At 39.5% G+C, this 25,202-nt stretch overlaps 1 protein-coding gene across 2 annotated transcripts; it reads left to right on the top strand.

Annotated features, from left to right (window-relative positions):
• Positions 1-1,376: 1,376 nt before the first annotated feature.
• CRISP2 (cysteine rich secretory protein 2) lies at positions 1,377-23,452 on the top strand. Of its 2 annotated transcripts, XM_061398388.1 has the most exons (10): positions 1,377-1,482; positions 2,719-2,818; positions 5,490-5,526; positions 7,777-7,847; positions 12,414-12,530; positions 13,372-13,459; positions 17,540-17,685; positions 18,082-18,179; positions 20,714-20,802; positions 22,888-23,452. In XM_061398388.1, exons 4-10 carry the CDS (start codon positions 7,779-7,781, stop codon positions 23,013-23,015), a joined length of 735 nt encoding a protein of 244 aa, XP_061254372.1. In that variant the 5' UTR covers positions 1,377-1,482; positions 2,719-2,818; positions 5,490-5,526; positions 7,777-7,778; the 3' UTR covers positions 23,016-23,452. The 2 variants fall into 2 exon arrangements, with proteins under 2 accessions (XP_061254372.1, XP_061254373.1); XM_061398389.1 differs by lacking the exon at positions 5,490-5,526.
• Positions 23,453-25,202: the final 1,750 nt, after the last annotated feature.

Here is a 25,202-nt window from a genome sequence, read left to right as displayed (position 1 = left end):
AGAACTGACTCATTTGAAAAGACCCTGATGCTGGGAAAGATTGAAGGTGGGAGAAGAAGGGGACAACAGAGGATGAGACGGTTGGATGGCATCATCGATTCAATGGATATGAGTTTGAGTAAACTCAGGGAGTTGGTGATGGACAGGGAGGCCTGCCGTGCTGTGGTCCTTGGGGTTGCAAAGAGTCAGACACGACTGAGCAACTGAACTGAACTGAAGATAAGGAGATAATTCGTTCCTTTAAATCTTGAAAACTAAGCATAGACGTAAATCATCTATTACTCATCTGCCCTCAATGAGGACAGGCATGTCTTCAACCAGTACCTGCTGAACTTGAAGCCTGCAGCCTTGGATCAGGACTTCTGGGCATTTTTCCAAGACTTGAATCTCTAGATCACAAAACTGTTGTGGAAGGGAAAAAAGAGGAGTGAGACCACGACATGTTTGTGAGCAAACCATCAAAATGGCAATTTTATCTGAGTGCATTGTTGGCAGTACACTAGTATTGGGCAGCAAACTCAAGTATCTATGGACGTTTCCAATCAGCCCTTTCAGTTCAGTTCAGATCAGTTCAGTCACTCAGTCGTGTCCAACTCTTTGCAACCCCATGAATCGCAGCACACCAGGCCTCCCTGTCCATCACCAACTCCCGGAGCTCACTCAGACTCACGTCCATCGAGTCAGTGATGCTATCCAGCCATCTCATCCTCTGTCGTCCCCTTCTCCTCTTGCCCCCAATCCCTCCCAGCATCAGAGTCTTTTCCAATGAGTCAACTCTTCGCACGAGGTGGCCATAGTACTGGAGTTTCAGCTTTAGCGTCATTCCTTCCAAAGAAATCCCAGGGCTGATCTCCTTCAGAATGGACTGGTTGGATCTCCTTGCAGTCCAAGGGACTCTCAAGAGTCTTCTCCGACACCACAGTTCAAAGGCATCAATTCTTCAGTGCTCAGCTTTCTTCACAGTCCAACTCTCACATCTATACATGACTCCTGGAAAAACCATAGCCTTGACTAGACGGACCTTTGTTGGCAAAATAATGTCTCTGCTTTTCAATATGCTATCTAGGTTGGTCATAACTTTTCTTCCAAGGAGTAAGCGACCTAGATTCTGTTAATTCAGGAGATCCTGTTTGGAAAGGAGTGCCTCCTTTCTCAGCCACCTTCTGGGCATTTTGAATCCTCATATCTCCATCCTCCTCCTCCTACTACTGCTCTGTTTAGGTGTGTGAGCATAAATTTATTTTTCTTCATCAAGTGATGGTAATGATGGTAAATGTGTAGGGTTTTCACGGTGCGTCCCTGGAAGGAGTCCAGGGAGTTGAGCGAATAATTCAATTGGCCTGTGACTGCGCTGAGGTCATAAAGCCTGGTGACGTCGCCCCCACGTGGCTGGTGCGGTATTTTACAACCGCAGCAGGAGGGGCGAGCCAGCGGGCGTCTGGCGGCCGCTCTGCAACAGAAGATCTCGGCTCTCCAACCAGGGTAAGAATTAGAGTGGACTGGAAAACTGAAAATGTCCAGGGCTGGGAAGTGGGATGAGTTCGAAGGGGTGAGGGGTCTTCTCATCCTCCACGCCTCTTCTCAGGTTGGTACATGAGCTGTTTCAGTTCAAACAGATGAAAGGGTCAGTTTTGTTGCTCGGCGCCTAGCACAGAGGAACCTGACTGGGCTGTGGTCCATAGAGTCGCAAGGAGCTGGACAAGACTGAAACGACTTACATAGCACACACCCAGGCACCAAAGATTCGACATCCTCTCCAGGGTGTCCTAGTGAAATTCTTTCACTATCTGAAAAGTAAATCGTTCAATGTATGTGAAACACTCTGAGACATAGCAAAAGGCTGAAGTCATTTCTAACTCTGGCTTTTCATGAGATCAAACTAAGAGCTTTGGTTTTTTTATTTATGTTTTGAATGAACAGTTATTAGAAACTGTTTATTATAAACAATTAGAATTATGGCTGTGGACTCTTCTGGATTTTATGTAATCTGTTGGCTTCCAGGAAAAGATATGAATAAATATAGGTGGACCCTCCCCCTAGATCCAATCAATACATGCCCAACTATATATAGAAATTACTTTCTAGAGAGTGTATGGGTTGGAAATATAAATAAGGAGTTGGGAGTCTTCAAAATATATTTTACATGTTATATTTATATTTTGAAGTCTTCAAAATATCACAATATACTGTAGTATTCCAATAAAATTATTCAACCATTAACAACTTTTAGTTGACAACCAACAGTTAACAGCTTTTTTTAAGAAGGCCACGTCTTTGTTAATGTGTGAAGGAAATACCAGGACATCAAAACACAATCTGATCTCAGAAGATTATGGTCTTACTGGGTAAGATCCAATAAATGCAGTAAATTATGAGAGAAAATATCAACTAAATAATTGAGTCAAGTTTTAAGTTTGTGACAGAGATTGTTGATACTACCTATCTCTTCTTCCGGCTTCCCTGGTGGCTCCGATGGTAAAGAATCTGCCTGCAATGCAGGAGACTCAGTTTTGATCCCTGGGTCAAGAGGATCCCATGAAGAAGGGACTGGCTGCCCACTCAATATTCTTTCTTGGAGAATTCCATGGACAAAGGAGCCTGTTGGGCTATCGTCCGTGGGGTAACAAAGAGTCAGACACAGCTGAGCACGTAACACTTTCACACACACACCTCTTCTTTGTGTCTTTATTTTAAATGTTCTCTTTTGCTTTGCTCTAGGATTATGAAACCAAACACCATGCTCTTCCTGCAGACACTGTAGAAGAACCATGTCACCCTGGTCTTAAAACATACGAAAGGGCACAGTGCTTTTCCATTTGTAAGTATTAAGGAAAATAGTGGGATCCATGAATGTGGGTTTAAAGGAATAAAATAGCAACTTTTCTTTAAATACACTCTCACAAAAAGTATCATCGCTTTCATTGATGCAACAAAAAGGATTATAGGCTGGGTGAGTGAGGGAGTGGGGAGAGGAAGGAGGCAAAGAAGAGTATGTGGCATCTTTTGTCTATTGAATTATGGAATTACGGGTTACCTAATACAAACCTATAACGTGATTAAGCTATACAAAATCACCAGGCTCATGTGTGTCTTTCAGTGAGTGATGAGGATGTTAGATCATTTTCCTACAGTTAGCCAGAAAGTCTCCAGTGGCGCTGGGCCTTAAATGTAGGAATATATTATTAGATTACAATGATTTTTTCCTCTGATACCTGGAAGTAAATGCAGGTTTTATAAACACTTCTAAAACCAGCAATTCAAACAGCGTGATTTACTGAGAAAGAGTACAATCTCAGCAGACTACCACTCATTGCAAAGGATAATAATAAAAATATTAATCATTTCCATTTATTGAGTATTCTATACCAGGCTTTCTATACCAGCTAAAACAGCTATTGAATTGGGTAGGCTTACCTCACAATTGCACTCATCTCACACGCTAGTAAAGTAGTACTCAAAATTCTCCAAGCCAGGCTTCAGCAGTATGTGAACCATGAACTTCCAGATGTTCAAGCTGGTTTTAGAAAAGGCAGAGGAACCAGAGATCAAATTGCCAACATCTGCTGTTCATCGAAAAAGCAAGAGAGTTCCAGAAAAACATCTATTTCTGCTTTATTGACTATGCCAAAGCCTTTGAATGTGTAGACCACAATAAACTGTGGAAAATTCTGAAAGAGATGGGAATACCAGACCACCTGACCTGCCTCTTGAGAAACCTATATGCAGGTCAGGAAGCAACAGTTCAAACTGAACATGGAACAGACTGGTTCCAAATAGGAAAAGGAGTATGTCAAGGCTGTGCATTTTCACCCTGCTTATTTAGCTTATATGCAGAGTACATCATGAAAAATGCTGGGCTGGAAGAAGCCCAATCTGGAATCAAGGTTGCTGGGAGAAATATCAATAACCTCAGATATGCAGATGACACCAACCTTATGGCAGAAAGTGAAGAAGAACTAAAGAGCTTCTTGATGAAAGTGAAAGAGGAGAGTGAAAAAGTTGACTTAAAGCTCAGCATTCAGAAAACAAAGATTGTGGCATCCGGTCCCATCACTTCACGGCAAATAGATGGGGAAACAGTGGAAACAGTGGTTGAATTTATTTTGGGGGGGCTCTAAAATCACTGCAGATGGTGATTGCAGCCATGAAATTAAAAGATGCTTACTCCTTGGAAGTAAAGTTATGACCAACCTAGACAGCATATTAGAAAGCAGACATCACTTTGTCAACAAAGGTCCGTCTAGTCAAGGCTATGGTTTTTCCAGTGGTCATGTATGGATGTGAGAGTTGGACTATAAAGAAAGCTGAGTACCAAAGAATTGATGCTTTTGAACTGTGGTGTTGGAGAAGACTCCTGAGTCCCTTGGACTGCAAGGAGATCCAACCAGTCCATCCTAAAGGAGATCAGTCCTGGGTGTTCATTGAAAGGACTGATGTTGAAGCTGAAACCAATATTTTGGCCACCTGATGCAAAGAGCTGACTCATTTGAAAAGACCCTGAACCTGGGAAAGATTGAAGGCAGAAAGAAAAGGGGACAACAGAGGATGTGATGGTTAGATGGCATCACCGACTCAATGGACATGAGTCTGGGTAAACTCCAGGAGTTGGTGATGGACAGGGAAGCCTGGAGTGTTGTGGTATTTGGGTCACAAAGAGTCAGACACAACTGAGCAACTGAACTGAACTGAACTGAGATTTTAGTGTGCAAAAGGAGAGTGAGAATATGCTTTACTTGTGTGCATGCTCAGTTGCTCAGTCATATCTGATTCTTTGTGACCCTATAGACTGTAGCTTGTCGGGCTGCTCTGTCCAAGGGATTCCCCAGGCAAGAATACTGGAGTGGATTGCCATTTCCTCCTTCACAGGATCTTCTCTACCCAGGGATTGAACCTGTGTCTCCTGCATTTCCTGCATTGGCAAGCAGATTCATTACCACTGAGCCACCTGGGAAGCCCTGTTCTTAACTTATTCATCTTATAAGCTAAATGAAAGCTGCTGCTGCTGCTGCTAAGTCACTTCAGTCATGTCCGACTCTGTGCGACCCCATAGACAGCAGCCCATCATAGGAGAATCCCTGGGATTCTCCAGGCAAGAACACTGGAGTGGGTTGCCATTTCCTTCTCCAATGCATGAAAGTGAAAAGTGAAAAGTGAAAGTGAAGTCGCTCAATCATGTCCAACCCTTAGCGACCCCATGGACTGCAGCCTTCCAGGCTCCTCCTTCCATGGGATTTTCCAGGCAAGAGTACTGGAGTGGGGTGCCATTGCCTTCTCCAAAGTGAAAGCTAAATAATGTCAAAAACAACATCAAAAAAAAAAAAAACATCAGATAACTGTCAATGAAATTGAAAGCCATTGGCGTAAAAAAAAAATTCTACTTTGGAAATGTACTGATTTAGATTTACTTGCAAACCAGAATGTTCTAAAACAGAAATAGATGTAATATATATTGTGCTCTAATATCCTCTGCACCCTTTTTCTTCCTACAGACAAAGCAGACTCTTCATCCTGCTCTGAAAACCAACAGTAAGGCATAACTCATTTATTTAAATGTGAACATTTTGTCAATCATTTTTATTTTGCCAGGGGTAAAATCATATGTTTAATAAATATAACCTTGATTTTCAAGCTTAATGGATAAGTGTTTATTGAGAGAATGATCTTGGGTCAATTCTACTCTTACTATGTCAAGTTGAAACAAGTGAATTTTTTACATCTGATTCTAAAATACATAATATAAGGTTCCATTTTTTTGGAAAATTTTTTCCAAAAGTTTCCAACTTTTGAATATACAAGTTCCTATTTTTTACTTTGAAACAATTATACTAAAACTATATTTCCTAGAAAAATGTAAAATATGACAATTTGTATATATTATATACCCTTCCATGTTAGTGATTTTTATTACGAACGTATACATTTATATATTAACATAGGGATTGTTAAAATAAAGTATCTCCATTAGACTGCAAAATGATTGATTTTTCCCAGTTGAAACTATGTTTTCCTTTCAATGTTCATTGACGTGGACATCATAATTAGATGAAGGTTAATTTCTAACATTACTTTAGAACTTTTCATTGGCATAGGTCGATTAACTCTTCTAAGCCTCAGTCCTTTCATTGGTAAAATACCGCCATACCCACCAAGGTATGAGAGTGAAATTAGACATTGCATTTTACCACAAACTATCCATAAATGTTCATTCCCCTCCCTTTGAAGATCATACTATTGAGAAGAAAGGCAACACACAAAATAAGTATCAATTGTCTACTCTTTACAAATTAGTAAGACCTAAGAAGTACTGGCTTCCCTGGTAGCTCAGCTGGTAAACAGTCCACCTGCAATGCAGGAGACCCCAGTTCAATTCCTAGGTCGGGAAGATCCCCTGGAGAAGGAATAGGCTTACCCACTCCAGTATTCAGGCCTGGAGAACTCCATGGACCATATAGTTCATGGGGTCGCAAAGAGTAGATCATGACTGAATGACTTTCACAAGTACTGCAGATAAATAATTTAGAATTTTCTTTCCCTCCAAGAATTTAGGAGTACTAATTTCATAGGAAGAGAGCTAATCAAGGTATCATTCCTTAATTTACAAAGTGAGCAGTTTATATGACTAATAGTGGAGAGGGAATATGAGTTCTTCCTAAACTTAGTTCTTGTTGCTTCATCTAAAGGACCAAGGATTTTTTGACACATTGAGGAAGAAATGGACGCATGATGAGATGATGGTGATAAAATGTAGTTTTCTGACCCCTGGGCAACCCAGTACTAAATGTGGTTTTAAAAGTTAATAAAAGATACCCTTTTAATATAAATTTATTTATTTTAATTGGAGGTTTAATTTAAGGTTATTTTATTTATTTAATTACTTTATAATATTGTATTTGTTTTGCCATACATCAACATGAATCTACCTAATCATGGATTCAGTAGATTTGAACAGCCTGGACTTTCAGTACATTTGTTCTATTTGCATTTTTCTTATACTGGGAAATTTGAAAATATAGACAAGTATAAGGAAAAAAAATAAACATCACTTCTAATGCCTCCGTTGGAGAAATAACTGCTAATAAAGTATTTATCCATTTATTTCTGTGTAGTTACAACCCTGAAATCTTGATTAGAGCTGTTTGTAAATAAAAGACAAATATCTAGTTTTCATAGAGAAGAGGAAACTAAAAGATGGTATACACTGAAAATAAGCTTTCCCCAAAATTGAACTGAATAATCAATTGTTGCTATTGTTCTGTTGCTCAGTTGTATCTGACTCCGTGCAACCGCGTGAACTGTAGCACACCAGGCTTCTCTGTCCTTCACCATCTCCTGAAGCTTGCTCATATCCATTGAATTAGTTATGCCATCCAACCCTATTATCCTCTGTCATCCCCTTCTTCTCTTGCCTTCAGCATTCAATGCAGGATCATAATTATCTGTGAAGTAATCTGTTTTTTTCCCGTATTTTCTTTCTGATGAGTTCAGGAGCAATAGAACTGGGCAGAAAAAAAGATAGTATGTCCCTTGCCTGTACAGGTATAATTCAAAGGCAACTGTCAAGTTCTTTACTTTATTGTTTCTATCAGAGACAGGGTGGTTCCACTGATTCCTCTGGCACCGTATGGTAGTTCTCTCTTATTATATTACTTATGCATTTGGGAATCACAGCTCAGTTGAAATAACCAATATCATTACATTCGTTCTTCCGTCTTAGTCAAAGGTCCCTGTGCTACATGTTTTGATGCAGATCTGTGTTCTCTTTGACTTACTTCCTAGCAATGGCTTTACTCCCAGTGGTGCTGTTTCTGACCGCTGTGCTGCTTCCATCTTTCCCCACCGAAGGAAAGGTAAGGTTAAAATCAAAAATCTTTCCAGAACTCTTTGGGATGGCAAAAAGTGAAAAGTGGAGAGTGGAAAAAGTGAGTGTCTGGTACATCACAGAGTACCCACTCATAGCTCAAAGAACTTAATTATCTAGATGAAAGTTTAAGGATGCTATCAGTCACACAAGGCTGTTGTGAAGACTTGAAATGTGACTTTTCTGTAACAAGATAAAATACAGACCAAATGTCAAAGATTTCGTATTAAAAAAAAAAAATTCAGTATTTTTATATTAGGTACATGATGAAATGATCTCGAAAATTAATGTAGTAGGTCTTTAGGGTTGTTGTAAAGAAATTAACACAATTTTGGTGGCTTTGCAAATAGAAATGTATTCTGTCACAGTTCTGAAGGCCAGAAGTGTGAAACCCAGGTATCAGCAAGGCTGTGCTCCCTCTGGAGGATCAAAGAGGAAGTCTGTTCAGTGTCTCTGTCCTAGTAGCTTCTGGTGGTTCCCACCAGTCCTTGCTGTCCTTGGCTTGTGGCTGCATCCCTGCAACCTCTGCCTCCATCTTCACATCATCTTCTCCTTCTGTGTCTCTAACAAAGACCCATGTCACTGGATTCATTTTCATTCAGTATTGGTCCCTGTACTTCGGAACATAATAAGCAGACAGGAGAAACGGACACATGAGATGATGGTGATAATATGTAGTCAGACCTATGTTCACAGTATTTGCAGAGCTTTGAGGGGGCTCAGTGAGAAGGCGATGGCACCCCACTCAAGTACTCCTGCCTGGAAAATCCCAGGGACGGAGGAGCCTGGTAGGCTGCAGTCCATGGGGTTGCTGAGGGTTGGACACAACTGAGCAACTTCACTTTCACTTTTCCTTTCATGCATTGGAGAAGGAAAGGGCAACCCACTCCTGTGTTCTTGCCTGGAGAATCCCAGGGACGGAGGAGCCTGGTGGGCTGCCTTCTATAGGGTCGCACAGAGTTGGACACGACTGAAGTGACTTAGCAGCAGCAGCAGCAGCAGCAGTGCCAAAGAATGTTTAAACTACTACACAATTGCAGTCAGTTCAGTTCAGTTCAGTCACCCAGTCATGTCCAACTCTTTGCGACCCCGTGAACTGGGAGGCACACCAGGCCTCCCTGTCCAACACCAACTCCCAGAGCCTACCTAAACTCATGTCCATTGAGTCAGTGATGCATTAAAAAGCATGAGTCTCTGTTTCTGAATATGCTGTCTAGGTTGGTCGTAACTTTCATCTCACATGCTAGCAAAGTAATGCTCAAAATTCTCCAAGCGAGGCTTCAACAGTACATGAACCAAGAACTTCCAGATGTTCAATCTGGATTTAGAAAAGGCAGAGGAACCATACGTCAAATTGCCAACATCCATTGGATCATCGAAAAAAGCAAGCAAGTTTCAGAAAAACATCTACTTCTGCTTTGTTGACTACATCAAAGCCTTAGACTGTGTGGATCACAACAAACTGTGGAAAATTCTTCAAGATATAGGAATACCAGACCACCTTACCTGCCTCCTGAGAAATCTGTATACAGGTCAACAAGCAACAGTTAGAATTAGACATGGAACAACAGACTGGTTCCAAATTGGGAAAGGAGTATGTCAAGACTGTGTATTGTCACCCTGCTTATTTAGCTTATATGCAGAGTACATCATGCAAAATGCTGGGCTGGATGAAGCACAAGCTGGAATCAAGATTACCAGGAGAAATATCAATAACCTCAGATACGCAGATGACACCACCCTTACGGCAAAAAGTAAAGAAGTACTAAAGAGCCTCTTGATGAAAGTGAAAGAGGAGAGTGAAAAGTTGGCTTAAAACTCAACATTCAAAAAACTAAGATTATGGCATCTGGTCCCATCACTTCATGGCAAATAGGTGCGAAACAATGGAAATAGTGACAGACTTTGTTTTTGTTTTTTTTTGTAGGAGGGGGGAGTGGTTCCAAAATCACTGCAGATGGTGACTGCAGCCATGAAATTAAAAGACGCTTGCTCCTTGGAAGAAAAGCTATGACAAACCTAGACAGCATACTAAAAAGCAGAGACATTACTTTGCCAACAAAGGTCCGCCTAGTCAAAGCTATGGTTTTTCCAGTAATCATGCATGGATGTGAGAGTTGGACTATAAAGAAAGCTGAGCACCAACGAATTGATGGTTTTGAACTGTGGTGTTGGAGAAGACTCTTGAGGGTCCCTTGGACAGCAAAGAGATCCAACCAGTCCATCCTAAAGGAGATCAGTCCTGAGTGTTCATTGGAAGGACTGATGCTGAAACTGAAGCTCCAATACTTTGGCCACCTGATTCGAAGAACTGACTCATTGGAAAAGGCCCCGGTTCTGGGAAAGACTGAAGGCAGGAGAAGGGGACAACAGAGGAGGAGATGGTTGAATGGCATCAACAATTCAATGAACATGAGTTTGAGTAAACTCCGGGAGTTGGTGATGAACAGGGAGGCCTGGTGTGCTGCAGTCCATGGGGTCTCAAAGAGTCAGACATAATTGAGTGACTGAACTGAATTGATGGGACTCAATACTCTCTAGTATTGAGCAGAGAACTTATCCCAAGGTGTCAAGGGAAAATCAACAAAGTACCCCATCTGTTCAGACTTACACTTCAAAATTTTACCCATGCTCATGTAATACCAGCCTTTTTTTGTAAATTTGGGCTATCCAATTGTTAGACCTTGTGGGAACAATTCACACACCCTATTCCATCTCCAGGTTTAGGACTCAACCCTCCCCCAGCACACACACACAATGATACACCAAGAATATCTGCACCTGGTTTAATACCTTATCAGTTATATTTCTGTTACTAAAAGGAACAAAGCCAGAGATGGTACACTGATTGGATGGCTTTGCTTCCTTCTAATGGCTTTGGAGATTTTTTTTAATGGGGTCTTTTGAATGATTCCATAAAATCTACCTATAACAGAATCATTTTACTAGAATATTGAATGCACTTTGGCTGACCCTAAACATTCTTAATCTAAAGACATTTATTGACTTTACTGACTATGCCAAAGCCTTTGACTGTGTGGATCACAGCAAACTGTGGAAAATTCTGAAAGAGATGGAAATACCAAACCACCTGACCTGCCTCTTGAGAAACCTATATGCAGGTCAGGAAGCAACAGTTAGAGCTGGACATTGAACAACAGACTGGTTCCAAATAGGAAAAGGAGTACGTCAAGGCTGTATATTGTCACTCTGCTTATTTAACTTATATGCAGAGTACATCATGAGAAACGCTGGGCTGGAAGAAGCACAAGCTGGAATCAACATTGCCGGGAGAAATATCAATAATCTCAGCTATGCAGATGACACCACCGTTATGGAAGAAAGTGAAGAGGAGCAAAGAGCCTCTTGATGAAAGTGAAAGAGGAGAGTGAAAAAGTTGGCTTAAAGCTCAACATTCAGAAAATGGCATCTGGTCCCATCACTTCATGGCAAATAGATGGGGAAACAGTGGTTGACTTTATTTTGGGGGGCTCCAAAATCACTGCAGATGGTGATTGCAGCCATGAAATTAAAAGATGATTACTACTTGGAAGGAAAGTTATGACCAAACTAGATAGCATACTGAAAAGCAGATATATTACTCAGCCAACAAAGGTCTGTCTAGTCAAGGCTATTGTTTTTCTAGTAGTCATGTATGGATGTGAGAGCTGGACTGTGAAGAAATCTGAGTGCCAAAGAATTGATCCTTTTGAACTGTGGTGTTGGAGAGGACTCTTGAGAGTCCCTTGGACTACAAGGAGATCCAACCAGTCCATTCTAAAGGAGATCAGTCCTGGGTGTTCTTTGGAAGGACTGATGTTGAAGCTGAAACTCCAATACTGTGGCCACCTCATGCAAAGAGTTGACTCATTGGAAAAGACTCTGATGCTGAGAGGGATTGGGGGTCAGGAGGAGAAGGGGACAACAGAGGATGAGATGGCTGGATGGCATCACCGACTCGATGGACATGAGTTTGAGTGAACTTCGGAAGTTGGTGATGGACAGGGAGGCCTGGCGTGCTGCAATTCATGGCGTCGCAAAGAGTCGGACACGACTGAGCGACTGAACTGAACTGAAAGACATTCCTTCTCTAAGAACCGATACCAGGTCAGATCAAACTTAACCTTAAAGTCCAGGGTGATTCTTGAATCTCGCTCTTATCCGCCTGCTGCAGCATGTGGATAAATCTGTCTTAATGTTCCTGTTGTATGCCTTTGTAGGCAAATTATAAAATATTATAAAGCATTATCACTCATATATTGAGAAAAATCACATTGAGAGTTCCCCTGAAACTCAAAATTGGCATTTGTGGCCTCAGAAGAGTTTTTAATTTGTCATGCTGTGAATTAACATCCCCATTCTCAAAGCTTCAAGCTATCTCTTTCCTATTTGTTGTTACTTTGGCTCAGCTCATTGACAATGCTTACCAATTCAAGGTGTCCTGAATGGAACATTTTGTAAAGTAATCCCTGGTTCCTTAAATTAACTTATTGCCTCTTAAATGTAATTTTTTAAAAATGTTTTAAAAAATAACCTTACTTTTATTTTCCTTTAGGATCCATCCTTTACTGCTTTGATAACCACTCAAACTCAAGTCCAAAGAGAAATTGTAAATAAACACAATGAACTAAGGAAATCAGTCTCTCCACCTGCCAGTAACATGCTAAAGATGGTAAGAAGCAGGAATACGAAGAAAGTAGTGTGAGCCAGAGTTGGTACGAGTAAGCAGCTGGTAACTGGCCTATCTTAAAAATTTTGTGGCTTACAAATTTCTGTCTCTATTTTTTAATTTCATTTAGCAGTGTCTTGAGCAGGGCAGAAATGAGTTTCCCTTTATAATGGTTGAATAGCTTGTCAAAGTTATAAGGCAATAAAATCAGGAAGGCAGACCGAGAAGCCAAATCTTCAGACATCAAATGTGAAGTCATTACATTTTTTTTTTTGTTCACTATCTTCCTCAGTCAAAAATGAATAAATCTATCTTTCAGGATCAATGCCTTTTAGGGTGATAATCATAACAGCCCATTTTCCAGAAAATAGTCCATAAAAACTATCATCTCCCATATGGACACAGTGGGCTACAAATGGAATTGGCAATACCCTGTGTCCGCTTATTACTGTTGAAATGTAGTTACACTCCCTCACATGTTAATTAGTATTAAGAGTAGCACCATTACTAAAAGATCTTGGGTGTGGCTGCTACGCTATCATAGATAATATTGTACTATCTTAGGTGTTTCTTTCATTAAATATATCACCTGGGGACTTGTCTTTGTATGTCTTTTATCTGCACTGGGGCAGATAAAGACACACATATGCAAATAAAAAGATATTTTAATCCCAATGACAATTAGGTAATATTATAACTTAGATGATAATATAACTTTTTGGCCAACCTAGCATATCTACAGATGTTTTAAAGTAGTGCAAAATCAGCCTACCAATCAGATTTTAAAGCGTGTTCTTCATTGGAGTTGAATCTTTGTGTATTTTGTTTTTCTTGGGACGTTTAGGAATGGAGCAGAGAAGTGACAGCAAATGCCCAGAAGTGGGCAAACAAGTGCACTTTAGAACACAGCAGTCCAAATGAACGAAAGACCAGTACGTAAATCAATGAATGTTTCCTGAATAAATGAGCAAATAAAATACTGGACAAATAAGATAGACCACTCTGGGGCATTGTACTAAGAAGACTTTGCGAATAAATATATGGCTGTATTTTTAAAATAAAGTGTCTGTATATAGAGAGATACATACTAGTACTAGATACGTACTGCTGCTGCTGCTGCTAAGTCACTTCAGTCATATCTGACTCTGTGTGACCCCATAGACAGCAGCCCACCAGGCTCCCCGTCCCTGGGATTCTCCAGGCAAGAACACTGGAGTGGGTTGCCATTTCCTTCTCCAATGCATGAAAATGAAAAGTGAAAGTGAAGTCACTACTAGTACACAGGAAACTACTATATTGTGTTTGTTGATTGTTTCCATTATGCAGACTTATTTCTTAAGCAGCATCTCATTTGTTCCTCTTGACCAGATCATGGTAAAGAGATCATGCATAATCATTTTTCCAATTTTCAAGACTGAAAACTAAGGATGTGAAGGAATGTATTATGCAAAAACATAACAGGAAAGAGTGTCATACATTGGAAAATTAACCAGGATTCCTAATTTCTCACCCTTTGCCTTTTTTGTGTAGCTGTTTGGTGTTTTGAAATCCATTTATTTTGCATTCCCAGAATGTATTAAAATATGTTGAATTGTTGCTAAATTTTACACTAAAAATATATAAGATTTTGAAAATCAGGATCAATATTTTGGGTGTGTTGATTCATTTTATAAATTTCTGATAACAAACTCAAATATTTCATATAGACTATGTGCCTATAATGTGTAGAATAATAGACACAAAAAAATTATAAGACATATCAAGGATCATAAAAACCATGGAAGAAAAAAAACTTGTATGCATAAATGTTACATAAAATATTTTACATTATCAAGCATGATATGTACATAGACAAGCCCAGTTTAAAAGCAGTGAATGGTTTACCTGTTATTTCAGCAGAATTATTATTGTTTATATTGTTGGATGCAAGAATTATGAAATTACAAGAAGTGACTGCATTCAGTAGAGTATTGTAACAAATGGCCTTAAAAATCCAAGTCTACTGTTAGATTCTTAGTTTCTGTCTTTCCCTATTAAAGGAGACATTCACAAACATTTTATACTCTCTTTAAGCAGCACACAGACATTGTATTTCAAGTCACCAAAATGTAAATATTAAATGAGGGCTAAAAAAAGGTAGGGAAAATTTTCTGGACTACAAGGCACTTATTTCTTTTTCAAATTATTTTTTGTGGTAAGAACACATTTTTTTCAATTTTTAAAAAAGATATTACGATAGTAAAGACTCAACATGCGATCTACCCTCTTAAGAAATGTTTAAATATGTAATACAGTATTCTTAACTACAGATGCCTTGTTGTCCATCAGATATCTAGAACTTATTCATCTAGCTTCCCTGAAAGTTTATGCCCATTATTTAGTAACTCCCCATTCTCCCTTCCCCCAAGCCCAGCAACCACCATGCCACTTTTAGATTCTATGAATGTAACCACCATGCCACTTTTAGATTCTATGAGCTACTTCACAAGGATGGAATCAGGCACTGGTTGTCTTTCTGTGACTAGGTGGTTTCACTTAGCATAATGTTCTCAGGGCTCATCCATGCTGTTGCATGTTGCAGAATTTCCTTCTTTTCTAAGGATGAATGATATTCCATTGTATGTATAGACCACGTTTTGTTTATCCATTCATCTGGTGGTGGACCCCTGGGTTGTTCCCACATCTTGGCTGTCATGAATAGTGCAGCAATGATCATAATAGTGCAAATATCTCCTCGAGATCCTGATTTCAGTTCTTGTGGATAAATACTCAAACTCAGGACTGCTGGATCATTTGGTAGTTCTACTTTTAATTCTTTGAGGAAGCTTCATACTGTTTCTCACAGCAGCTGTTCCATTTTGCATTCTCACCAACAGAATATACAAGGATTCCAATTTCTCCACATCCTTTGCTATCACATGCTGTCTTTTGTTTTTTTTTTTTTTAATAACATCTTGACAGGGGTAAGGTCATATATTTCACTGTGGTTTTGATCTGCATTTTCCTGATGATTACTGACTTTTGAGTCCCTTTGCATATACCTGTTGGCCATTTGTACATTATCTTTGGAAAAATGCCTCTTCAAGTCCATTGTGGTCAGAAAAGATTTTCAGTCATTTCCTCAGGAAGCTCCCAGAAAAAAAAGAAAATGGATTTCTGGACGTTCCATCCAATTCTCTCTCTCCCCAGGGAAAGGCTAACCACTAGGGTATTTTGTTTGTTCACTCTGTGCTGAACCAGGAAGGGAAGTTATGGCAACCGCCAGCCCAAATCTCTGTCTCTGTTCTTACTAGCCCCAGACCGTGAATTTATGCTAGGTCTTGTCAGCATTCCAAATCAGGCAAGTCCAGAGGCAGTTGCTCAGGCAGCCTCTGGAAAATGTGTGGCATCTGATAACCAAACCAACTTCTTCCCTCCCTGGGGAGAAGCAGGCAGTTGAGGTCTTTTTCTGCTTACCCTGTGCTGAGCTGTAGAAAAGGGTTATGATATATCTCTCAATCCAAATTGCCAACTCTGTTCTCCCCCAGGGAGCAAGACAGTGCTCTAGGACTGGCGAGGAAGGTGCCAGTTTTTTCGGTAACCCCAGAGAAATTGGAGCACTGTACACATTGATCAACTCTACCTCCCAGAGTAGAGCTCAGAGCTAAGATTTTTCATCTGTTTGCTCTGGCGCTGACCCAGGAGGAGTTATGGGATCTATCAGCCCCGTCACCATCTCCTTTTTTACCCAATTGTTAGAGCTCCAACTCTAGCAAGACAAGGCAGCCCTGTGGGGAGTCCCCTTGGAAAATTTGGGTTGCGGTACACATGAACCAACCCCTTCCCTCCTCTGGGAGAATCTGGAAGGTAGGGAGTCTCTTCTGACCATATGGCACTGTGCTGAGGGTAGGGACTCTTGCAAAAGGGTTTTCCAATTTCCGTACAGACTTCAGGGAGTCTGGTTGTATATCCTTCAGAGGATGAAGCTTTAAAATTTGTTTCTTGATTTCTCACGAGGGCAATCAGTTCATGAATTGTTGCTGAGTCAGTGTGTCTGTTGAGGGTAGGAGAGGTCAAAGCTTCCTGTCCCAACATTCTGCCGATGTCACCTTCTGCAAAGTCCTTCCTGCCTAACTCCCTGAGGAGGGTCTGGCTTTGAGACATTATGATTTATTGATTAAGGAAAGATCAACAAGTTTTGAAAGTTGTCTTCCTCCTGATGTCAGTTGCCTCTTGATTAGAGGTCTTAAAGGCTGTTGTTGGGGACTTCCCTGGTGGTTAACACTCAGAGCTTCCAGTGTAGGGGGCTTGGGTTCAATCCCTGTTTGGAGAACTAAATTCCCACATGCCCTGTGGCACACACACACACAAAAAAGACTGCCTATAAACTTTTTTTTCCCCCAAAGTTTACACAAATCATAATCATAAATCTTTATTCTAGCTCTTATATGTGAAAAATCACTACTGAGGGGGAGTAAGAGAAAAGAAATAATAGAAGTTGTTTGCTGCCTTACTCAAGCTTATAATACAAAGCCAAAAGTACACACATTATACATATAAAGGATTTAGTGTGAAAAAGAAGGCATCTTTGACAGTCCAGAAGGAGGAGGATTTGTTTCATTTTAATTTTTATTGAAATAAAGTTGGTTTACAATGTTGTGTTAGTTTCAGGTGTACAGTAAGGTGATTCAAATATACATATATATAAATATATGTATTCTTTTTTCTACATTCTCTTCTAAGTTATTACAAGATATTGAGTATCGTTCCCTGTGCTATACAGTCGGTCCTTGTCAGAATAAAGTCTTCTTGACCTATTCAAAGGTTGCACGCTGTGACCAGGCTCAGTGGGCTAGGTAGATCTGTCTTCTCTTTACCTTTGTAACTGATTAGGAATGGAAGCCCTTTCTTAATGTATTACAGTTAGAACATATAGGCAGAGTCTGAAGGGTAACATTCTTGTGTTCATATAGTTGACTTCTCTTGCCTTGGCATGCTTGTTGTTGTCTTCATGATGATCTGTTCCTCCTTAGGTACGAAATGTGGTGAGAATCTGTACATGTCAAGTGACCCTACATCCTGGTCAGATGCAATCCAAAGCTGGTTTAACGAGCACCACGATTTTATCTATGGTTCAGGACCAAAGAGCGCCGGTGCAATTGTTGGGCATTATACTCAGGTAAGCAGAACAAATGAAAAACTTCAGCCACAGATGCTCTAAGAGAAAGCTTCTCCAGATGATGACCAACTCCAATGTTCAGTTTAGAAGAGCTTGAGTATAATAGAATCCTGTCATCTGGCTGGTATTTCATTTCAAACCATTTTTACCATGCTCTGCAAAATTCTTAGCAGGGAAGTACATTCTGTACTTTTCCAGCATTAGAAATGGATAAGGTAGTGAATGTACATGGAATGTAATATTTGTAAAGTTTGTGACTTTGTTTCAGGAGTTTAAATATTTCCATAAGGCATATGGCTAAGAACGAGTCGCTGTTTTATATTTGCTGTTATTTGCATTTTAATATTTATCCCTCTTCTTTAATGTACTCTCATGTATTCCCTTATGCATCTGTAGCTTGTCTGGTACTCATCTTTCCGTGTTGGATGTGGAATTGCCTACTGCCCCAATCAAGAGAGTCTAAAATACTATTACGTTTGCCAATACTGTCCCGCGTAAGTATACACCTTAAACTTTATACCAATAATTCATTGGCAATTTAATATTTTAAAATAGTCTTATATTTAACCAATCAAAATAAAAAGCCTATTTCAATAAAGGAAAGGGATACATTTTTGGAAATGCTTTTTAAAATGAGATACATTCAGCTTACCAGAGAAGAGATCAAGTTCTCAGTTCCTGAAACACTTTCCTCAGTTATGAGTTGATGTCTTTTCTCTCAATCCCCTTTCCCTAGAGCTCAAGGTTATTCCCTGAGCACGTGTTATATACATTTCTCTAGATTTGGTGTCATTAATTCTTGCTAATTTCACATCTTAGGAAGGTGGAAGCTTGTTGGCTAAGCAAGAGGTAGTAGTAGAGTAGAAAATAAAGGATAATAAATTGTGATTTCAGCCCTTTCTGCTAAAATGTTCCAACTCCTACCTATCTTAAAAACCATGCACATTATTATCATTAGAAATGATTCATTCTTTGGGGTGTCAAAGGTTTTTCAAGAGATCTTTAATACATTTCAGAGTCCCAAAAAAGGTAACAGCTTAAGCTTTTGTTTCTCAGAAGTTTTCACAAAAAACTCCATAATGAACAATGCTTAATGTCTTTATTTATAGCAAGAAACATGCTTTCAGTAAGTAAAATGTTTGAAGTTATCCAGAACAAAGCCTACAAATACATTGAAGACCTAACCTTAAGATATCTGTTAGTCTTGATTTCTTTTAAAACTTGGAATTCTTTACTACTACAGGCAGGGGGGTCCCCAAAGCCAAGCCTCCTACAGGGTTTACTTGATACTATAGGTGGCTCAGTTGGTAAAGAATCTGCCTGCAATGCAGGAGACCACCTGCAATGTAGGATACCTGGGTTCAATCCCTGGGTCGAGAAGATACCCTGGAGAAGGAAATGGCAACCCACTCCAGTATTATTGCCTGGAAAATCCCATGGACAGAGGAGTCTGCGAGGCTACAGTGCATGGGGGGGGTCACAAGAGTCAGACACGACTTAGTGACTAAGCCACCATAGGTGACCAGGCACATAAACTTCCTGTTTGAGGAGTGTGGCCTCCAAAGTCATTTTCCTGTGAACACCTATTGGAGTTTAGTATTAATAGAAAGAATTGGTAGGTCATTTGGAGGACAATTGAGGCCTAAGAAGATGCTGAACTGATCTCCTCCCCTGGAGACAATGAATCTGCACCTACATACAGAGCAGGTCCCCCTGAAGAAGACGTGCGGGCTGATTGAACAGCTACCGTACATAGAAGGACCACACAGAAATGGGGGGAAAGATGGAGAATGTATCCAAACTCACTGCCTGGCTGTGAGAGACGAGGCATTTGGAGCCAGGCATTTGAAGTGAGAGTTGGCATGCATAATGAGGAAAAGCAGGTGTGAGAGAACCTCTGGAACACTTTTGTATCCATGTCATCATTTCTCCAAGGGCGGCCACCACGCATACTGCTGTGTTCTGTGCAGGGAGACTGAGCTGCAGATACGTTGCCTTGGGCCCTTGACCCCCTTGACACTGCTTAGATTTGGATTCCCGTGTATTTTCCAATGAATTACATAAACAGTCAATAGGATAATGATCATCAGTGAATTACAAGTTAGTCACTGTAATTGATTATACCCCGGATATTGGTACTTATCAAAACTTTTAAAACTAATGTTCTTTTTTTAGTAAATGTAAAAATCTCTCACATACAACCTCTGGAAACTCACAAGCCTCCCCTAGCTTTTCAGACCCACAGACATACACATCATAAATCACTTAAGGATCAGAATATCATCTAGAAATTAAATATATGCATATTTAATGTGATATACATATGGGAGCTTTGTTGTCCCTAGTTCATAGTAGAGAAATTATGGTATTTATCCTCTTTTAAATATAAAATTATATTGTAACTTTGAGTTTTCTTTTTTATACTGCAACCCCTCTACCACCAGGACCTTCCTCTGTCTCTGTAAGGGATATATTTACTCCTAGTCAGCTCATTGAGGTGAGCAGCCTTACCAGTTTGACTGAGACTTCTCTGGTAGCTCAGATGGTAAAGAATCTGCCTGCAATGCAGGAGACCTGGGTTCAGTCCCTGGGTTGGGACGATTCCCTAGAGAAGGGAAAGGCTACCCACTCTAGTATTTTTGCCTGGGAAATCCCATGGGCAGAGGAGCCTAGCAAGCTACCATCCATGGGGTCACAAAGGATCAGACACAACTTAGCTACTAAACAACAAGTGGAGATGAAAAGCATGTTGCCACAAAAATGTACTCTGAAAGCTTTAAACTAATGATGCCAACTTAGTTGCTCAGCCTGAAGAATTAGAGTCAAGGAGATGGGTCAATGTGTGTGAAGTGTCTCCTTAATTTGGATGTTATCTAAATTATCTACGTGTTGGGAGTTGTAATTTTTCAGTTTTGTCAACATAACTAAAAACATTTAATAACCTATCATACCTGGAGTGGTTGATGTTGCTCTTGGCAACCAAACAGCAAAGTGAAAAATATTTAACATTGTGTGTTTTAAATCGCAGTGGTAACAACGTGAGTAAAAAGAATACCCCTTACCAACAAGGAGCACCTTGCGGCAGTTGCCCTGGTAACTGTGACAATGGATTGTGCAGTAAGTTTGAAATGATTAACTTGTATTATAGTCAGGAATTTATATTTTGAGACTCCTCTGGTGGTCTAGTGGTTAAGACTCCGTGCTTCCAATGCAGGAGACATGGGTTTGTTCCTTGGTTAAGGAACTAAGATCACACATGCCACAGAAAGTGGTCCAAAATTTTTTTTTAATTAAAAAAAAGAATTGGTATTTAATTTTCTTTTTATGGATTAGGAAATCTCCTAACAAACTTAAATAATGTCTTTATGCAAAAGACAAAATGATTACTCAACAGAGTGTAAGTAAATATTTTACACACTTCAATAACCTTCTTATTTTTTGCAATTAAAAGAATAGAGACATACCTCACCACAAGAAAGAGGTAACTCTACAGGAAGTCACACACATTTGGGGGTTTGTCAATGCACATAAAAACTATTTTACACTATCCTGTAGTCTATTAAGTGTGAAATAGTATTATGTCTAAAACCAATGTACTTAAGTTAACATAAATAGTACTTTCAGAAAAATGACGCTAATAGATTAGCTTGATGCAGGGTCACCACAAGCCTTCAATTTTTAAAAAACAAAACACAATATCTGCAAAGCACAATAAAGTGAAATGAAATAAAATGAGGTATGCCTATATTACCACATGTAAGATGAAATGAAACATCTAGAATTCATTTGTTTTTGTGACCATGGAGAGCTCATTAATAGCTATTCATCCATGCTTCTGATAGTTTATTTTATCAACATTAATACCATTACACCAAAGATTGTATTTTGAAAGAGCAAAATGTATAAATTTAAGGATGTGAGACCACATTATGGCTCAGTCTACACAAACAAAATATTTCTTTTTGTGCAAATGAGTCCCTCATGATGACTTAGCATTTTTTTCTATAGTATAATTGGAAGCATGGTGATTAACATAATCAATGATCACCATCCTATAATTTAATCATGATTGTATACACATTTTTAATGATAAAATCCAACCTGTACTTGATATTGGTTCATAGAGTCCACGAACATATTGTTGAAAGGGAAGGAATAAAATAAATGTCATAAATGTCATGTCTAAAGTTGTCATGATCTGAAACAAAAATAGCTGTTGGCTTTTTATAGTTGGGATACTTTTATTAAAATTATTACCAACAGTAGAGTTGAATTCATCTATAGTCCACATTCCTTCTTACTGAATTATAGAACTAGAATTCAGAATATTGATAATGTCAGAACTATAAATCAACTAGAGGAAAAATATCAACTTAAAAAAATGTGGAATACCTCTACCTCTACTGAATGCTATATTTGCTAAGGAGCTTGGAATGTATCCTATTAGCAATAAGCACACAATTACAAAGGTTTTCAACAAAAGAGTAACAAGGTCAGAATAATGTTTTATAAACAGCTTTCTAGCAATGGTGTGTAGAAATTATTGGATGGAATTTAGTTAGAAAACTGTTGAAAAACATGAATTGAAAAGAAATTGAGGGACTTGCCTGGTAGCCCAGTGGCTAAGACTCCAACCTCCCAATGCAGGGGGCCTGGGTTCGATCCCTGGTCAGGGAATTAGATCCTACATGCCACAACTAAGACTCAGTGAAGCCAAATAAAGAAATTGAATGTCTTGACTGCATTACTGGCAAAGTGAATGAGGAACAATGGACAGGGCTAAGAGACAAGACATAGAATAGCCAGTGTTTGTTACCAGACTAGCTTACTAGTTGCTGCTGGTCTCAAGTGGTCTTTGAACACCGTGGCTAGTAAGATTAAGGAACCAAATTTTTAATTTTGCCTAATTTAGAATAATTTAAGTTTAAATAGCTCTGTGTGGCTGCTATGTCCCATATTAGAGTCTGCAGGTATTTTCATTTCACACTCTTTGCTAAGGGAGCAAAGAAAAAGTGGTGGTTGATCAGCGCACTCAGCTAAGGCACCTCGTATGTCTCTGAAGAAGTGAAAGGCCCTTCGTGGTGATGTGACCCTGACTCGCTTATCCAGTCTTGCTGCCTCTGTGCGCACTTTGAATGTGTGGATTGCTTTGTTGCTACTGAGGAAAACGATAATGATGTTAACTCGTCTGTTTTGTTACAGCCAATACTTGCGAGTATGAAGATCTCCTCAGTAACTGTGATTCCTTGAAGAAAACAGCTGGCTGTGAACACGAATTGCTCAAGGAAAAGTGCAAGGCGACTTGCCTGTGTGAAGGCAAAATTTACTGAAATGCCCGGTTTGCATTGTGTGGGACTAAATGGAGAAAAGCTGCATCATTTAGTTGACACATACCAAGAGGGAGACTGTAGACGTGTTAGATATACATCTGATTCCCAACAATAATGAACCTTTTTTTCCTGGATATTTACAGAGATCTCTTTCATACAGCAACTTACAAAAGCAGCATAGTCTACAATGACAACTTTGGACTGATACAAACGTGTCACGTTACCTTTAATTAAATGAATCAAGTTGAAGATTTTGAAAGCTGTACAACCACAGGATTTAGTCTGGATTAAAATAGTTACGTTTCCTGAAACAACATGCCAAAACAACATTGTCACTCCTTAGAATGAATTCAAAACTTGACATCTACCTTTGTTTTCCAACCTCTTCTTTAAACAAAAGCAAACAACTTTAAGAATAAAGAACTTATCTAAACAAACATATGGATGTGATTTAAATAAATAAAATATAAAATCATATTTTATAATATTTATACATAACCTTAGTTAGACTCAGGCCAGATAAACGATAAGACAAAGCAAAATTTCTGAAAACAGCTGCCTATAAAATTAGATTTTAACAATAATAGCAAAATGAATCAGTTATATTCTCATTTGTTTTTTGACTTTTTTATCTCCTCCTAACTGGCTTGGTAGGACTTCCCTGGTGGCTCAGATGGTAAAGCGTCCACTTACAATGTGGGAGATGTGGGTTCGATCCCTGGGTCAGGAAGATCCTGTGAAGAAGGCAATGGCAGCCTACTCCAGTACTCTTGCCTGAAAAATCCCATGGATGGAGGAGCGTGGTAGGCTACAGTCCATGGGCTTGCAAAGAATAGGACACAACTGAGCAACTTCACTTTCATTTTCACTTAGCTGATTTGGTATCCTATTTTTTATGTAAAAAAAAAAAAAAATACACATGTATTCGTTGGGCAAAATGTTTGTTCGGGTTTTTCTGTACTACGTAATGAAGTGTTTGGCCAACCCAATACCCTCACATTTATGGAAAAATGTACATGCCACATATGAAAAGTGTACAGAAACGAAAGAGATTGGTTACATAGAGTAAGTGGGCACAGAAGGGGGGGATGGGGAGTGTCAAAATGATAGGAATAAATGCGTGGGGGGAGTGACTTCTTCATTTGCATAGCTTTATTTTGTGATTTTTGTTAATATTTCACACACTCTTTAACATAAAATATAATCAACAGGATGGAGAGAAAATCCAAAATGTAATAGAAATAAGAATAAACTATATTGATTATAAAATAATCACCATAAAGTGTGAAAAAAATCAATTCAACTAATGTTTGAATGCTGTATTTGGACTATATGTCTTCTATATATTTATACAAACAAATATTCTAGTTAATAAAATTTTGCTGTTAACATAGACCCGTGGATTAGTAGTTCTGAAAGTACTGTGTACCCTGTGCTGTGCTTAGTCACTCAGTCGTGTCCGACTCTTTGTGACCCTATGTATGGACTATAGCCTGCCAGGCTCCTCTGTCCATGGGGATTCTCCAGACAAGAATACTGGAATGGGTTGCCGTGCTCTCCTCCAGGAGATCCTCCCAACCCAGGGATCAAACCCAGGTCTCCCGCATTGCAGGCAGATTCCTTACCATCTGAGCCCCCAGAGAAGCCCAAGAATATTGGAGTGGGTAGCCTATGCCTTTTCCAAGGGAACTTCCCAACCCAGGAATTAAACCAGGGTCTCCTGCTTTGCAAGCAGATTCTTTACCAGCTGAGCTACCAGGGAAGCCCACTATGTACCTTACAAACACAAATAATTACAAAGAATGGAAGCCAGGTTTCTCACTGCTGGAGAAAGGATTTACACATATAGAAATAAAATAATGGATCAAATCCTGTGTTGTACTGGAATTGAGGTATTGGTGTGAATTTGTGGTTTTTCACATATAGAGACAGAAACGCAAGAGAAATATCAGTGATAGAAGCAGAAGGACTTCCTCCCCTTCTGAAATCTGAATGGTTGATTTCTGAAACTGGAAAAGAACATAATGGTCCCCAGAGCCACTAGGGATACAAACCATATTTTGGTATGCTAATTTTGGATGATCAGTTTAGTCACTCAGTCTTGTCCAACTCTCTGCGACCCCATGGACTGCAGTATGCCAGGCCTCCCTGTACATCACCAACTCCCAGAATTCACTCAAATGCATG

This window comes from Bos javanicus, chromosome 23 (genome assembly GCF_032452875.1).
Source record: "Bos javanicus breed banteng chromosome 23, ARS-OSU_banteng_1.0, whole genome shotgun sequence".
NCBI lineage: Eukaryota > Metazoa > Chordata > Mammalia > Artiodactyla > Bovidae > Bos > Bos javanicus.
This window is presented reverse-complemented; position numbering and strand designations above follow the sequence as displayed.

Excerpts from the sequence above, each read along its gene's own strand:
- CRISP2 (XM_061398389.1), top strand. The coding sequence starts at position 7,779 with ATGGCTTTACTCCCAGTGGTGCTGTTTCTGACCGCTGTGCTGCTTCCA. Across the intron at positions 13,460-17,539 it reads TCCAAATGAACGAAAGACCA|GTACGAAATGTGGTGAGAAT; the intron begins GTACGTAAATCA and ends GTTCCTCCTTAG. Across the intron at positions 20,803-22,887 it reads CTGTGACAATGGATTGTGCA|CCAATACTTGCGAGTATGAA; the intron begins GTAAGTTTGAAA and ends GTTTTGTTACAG.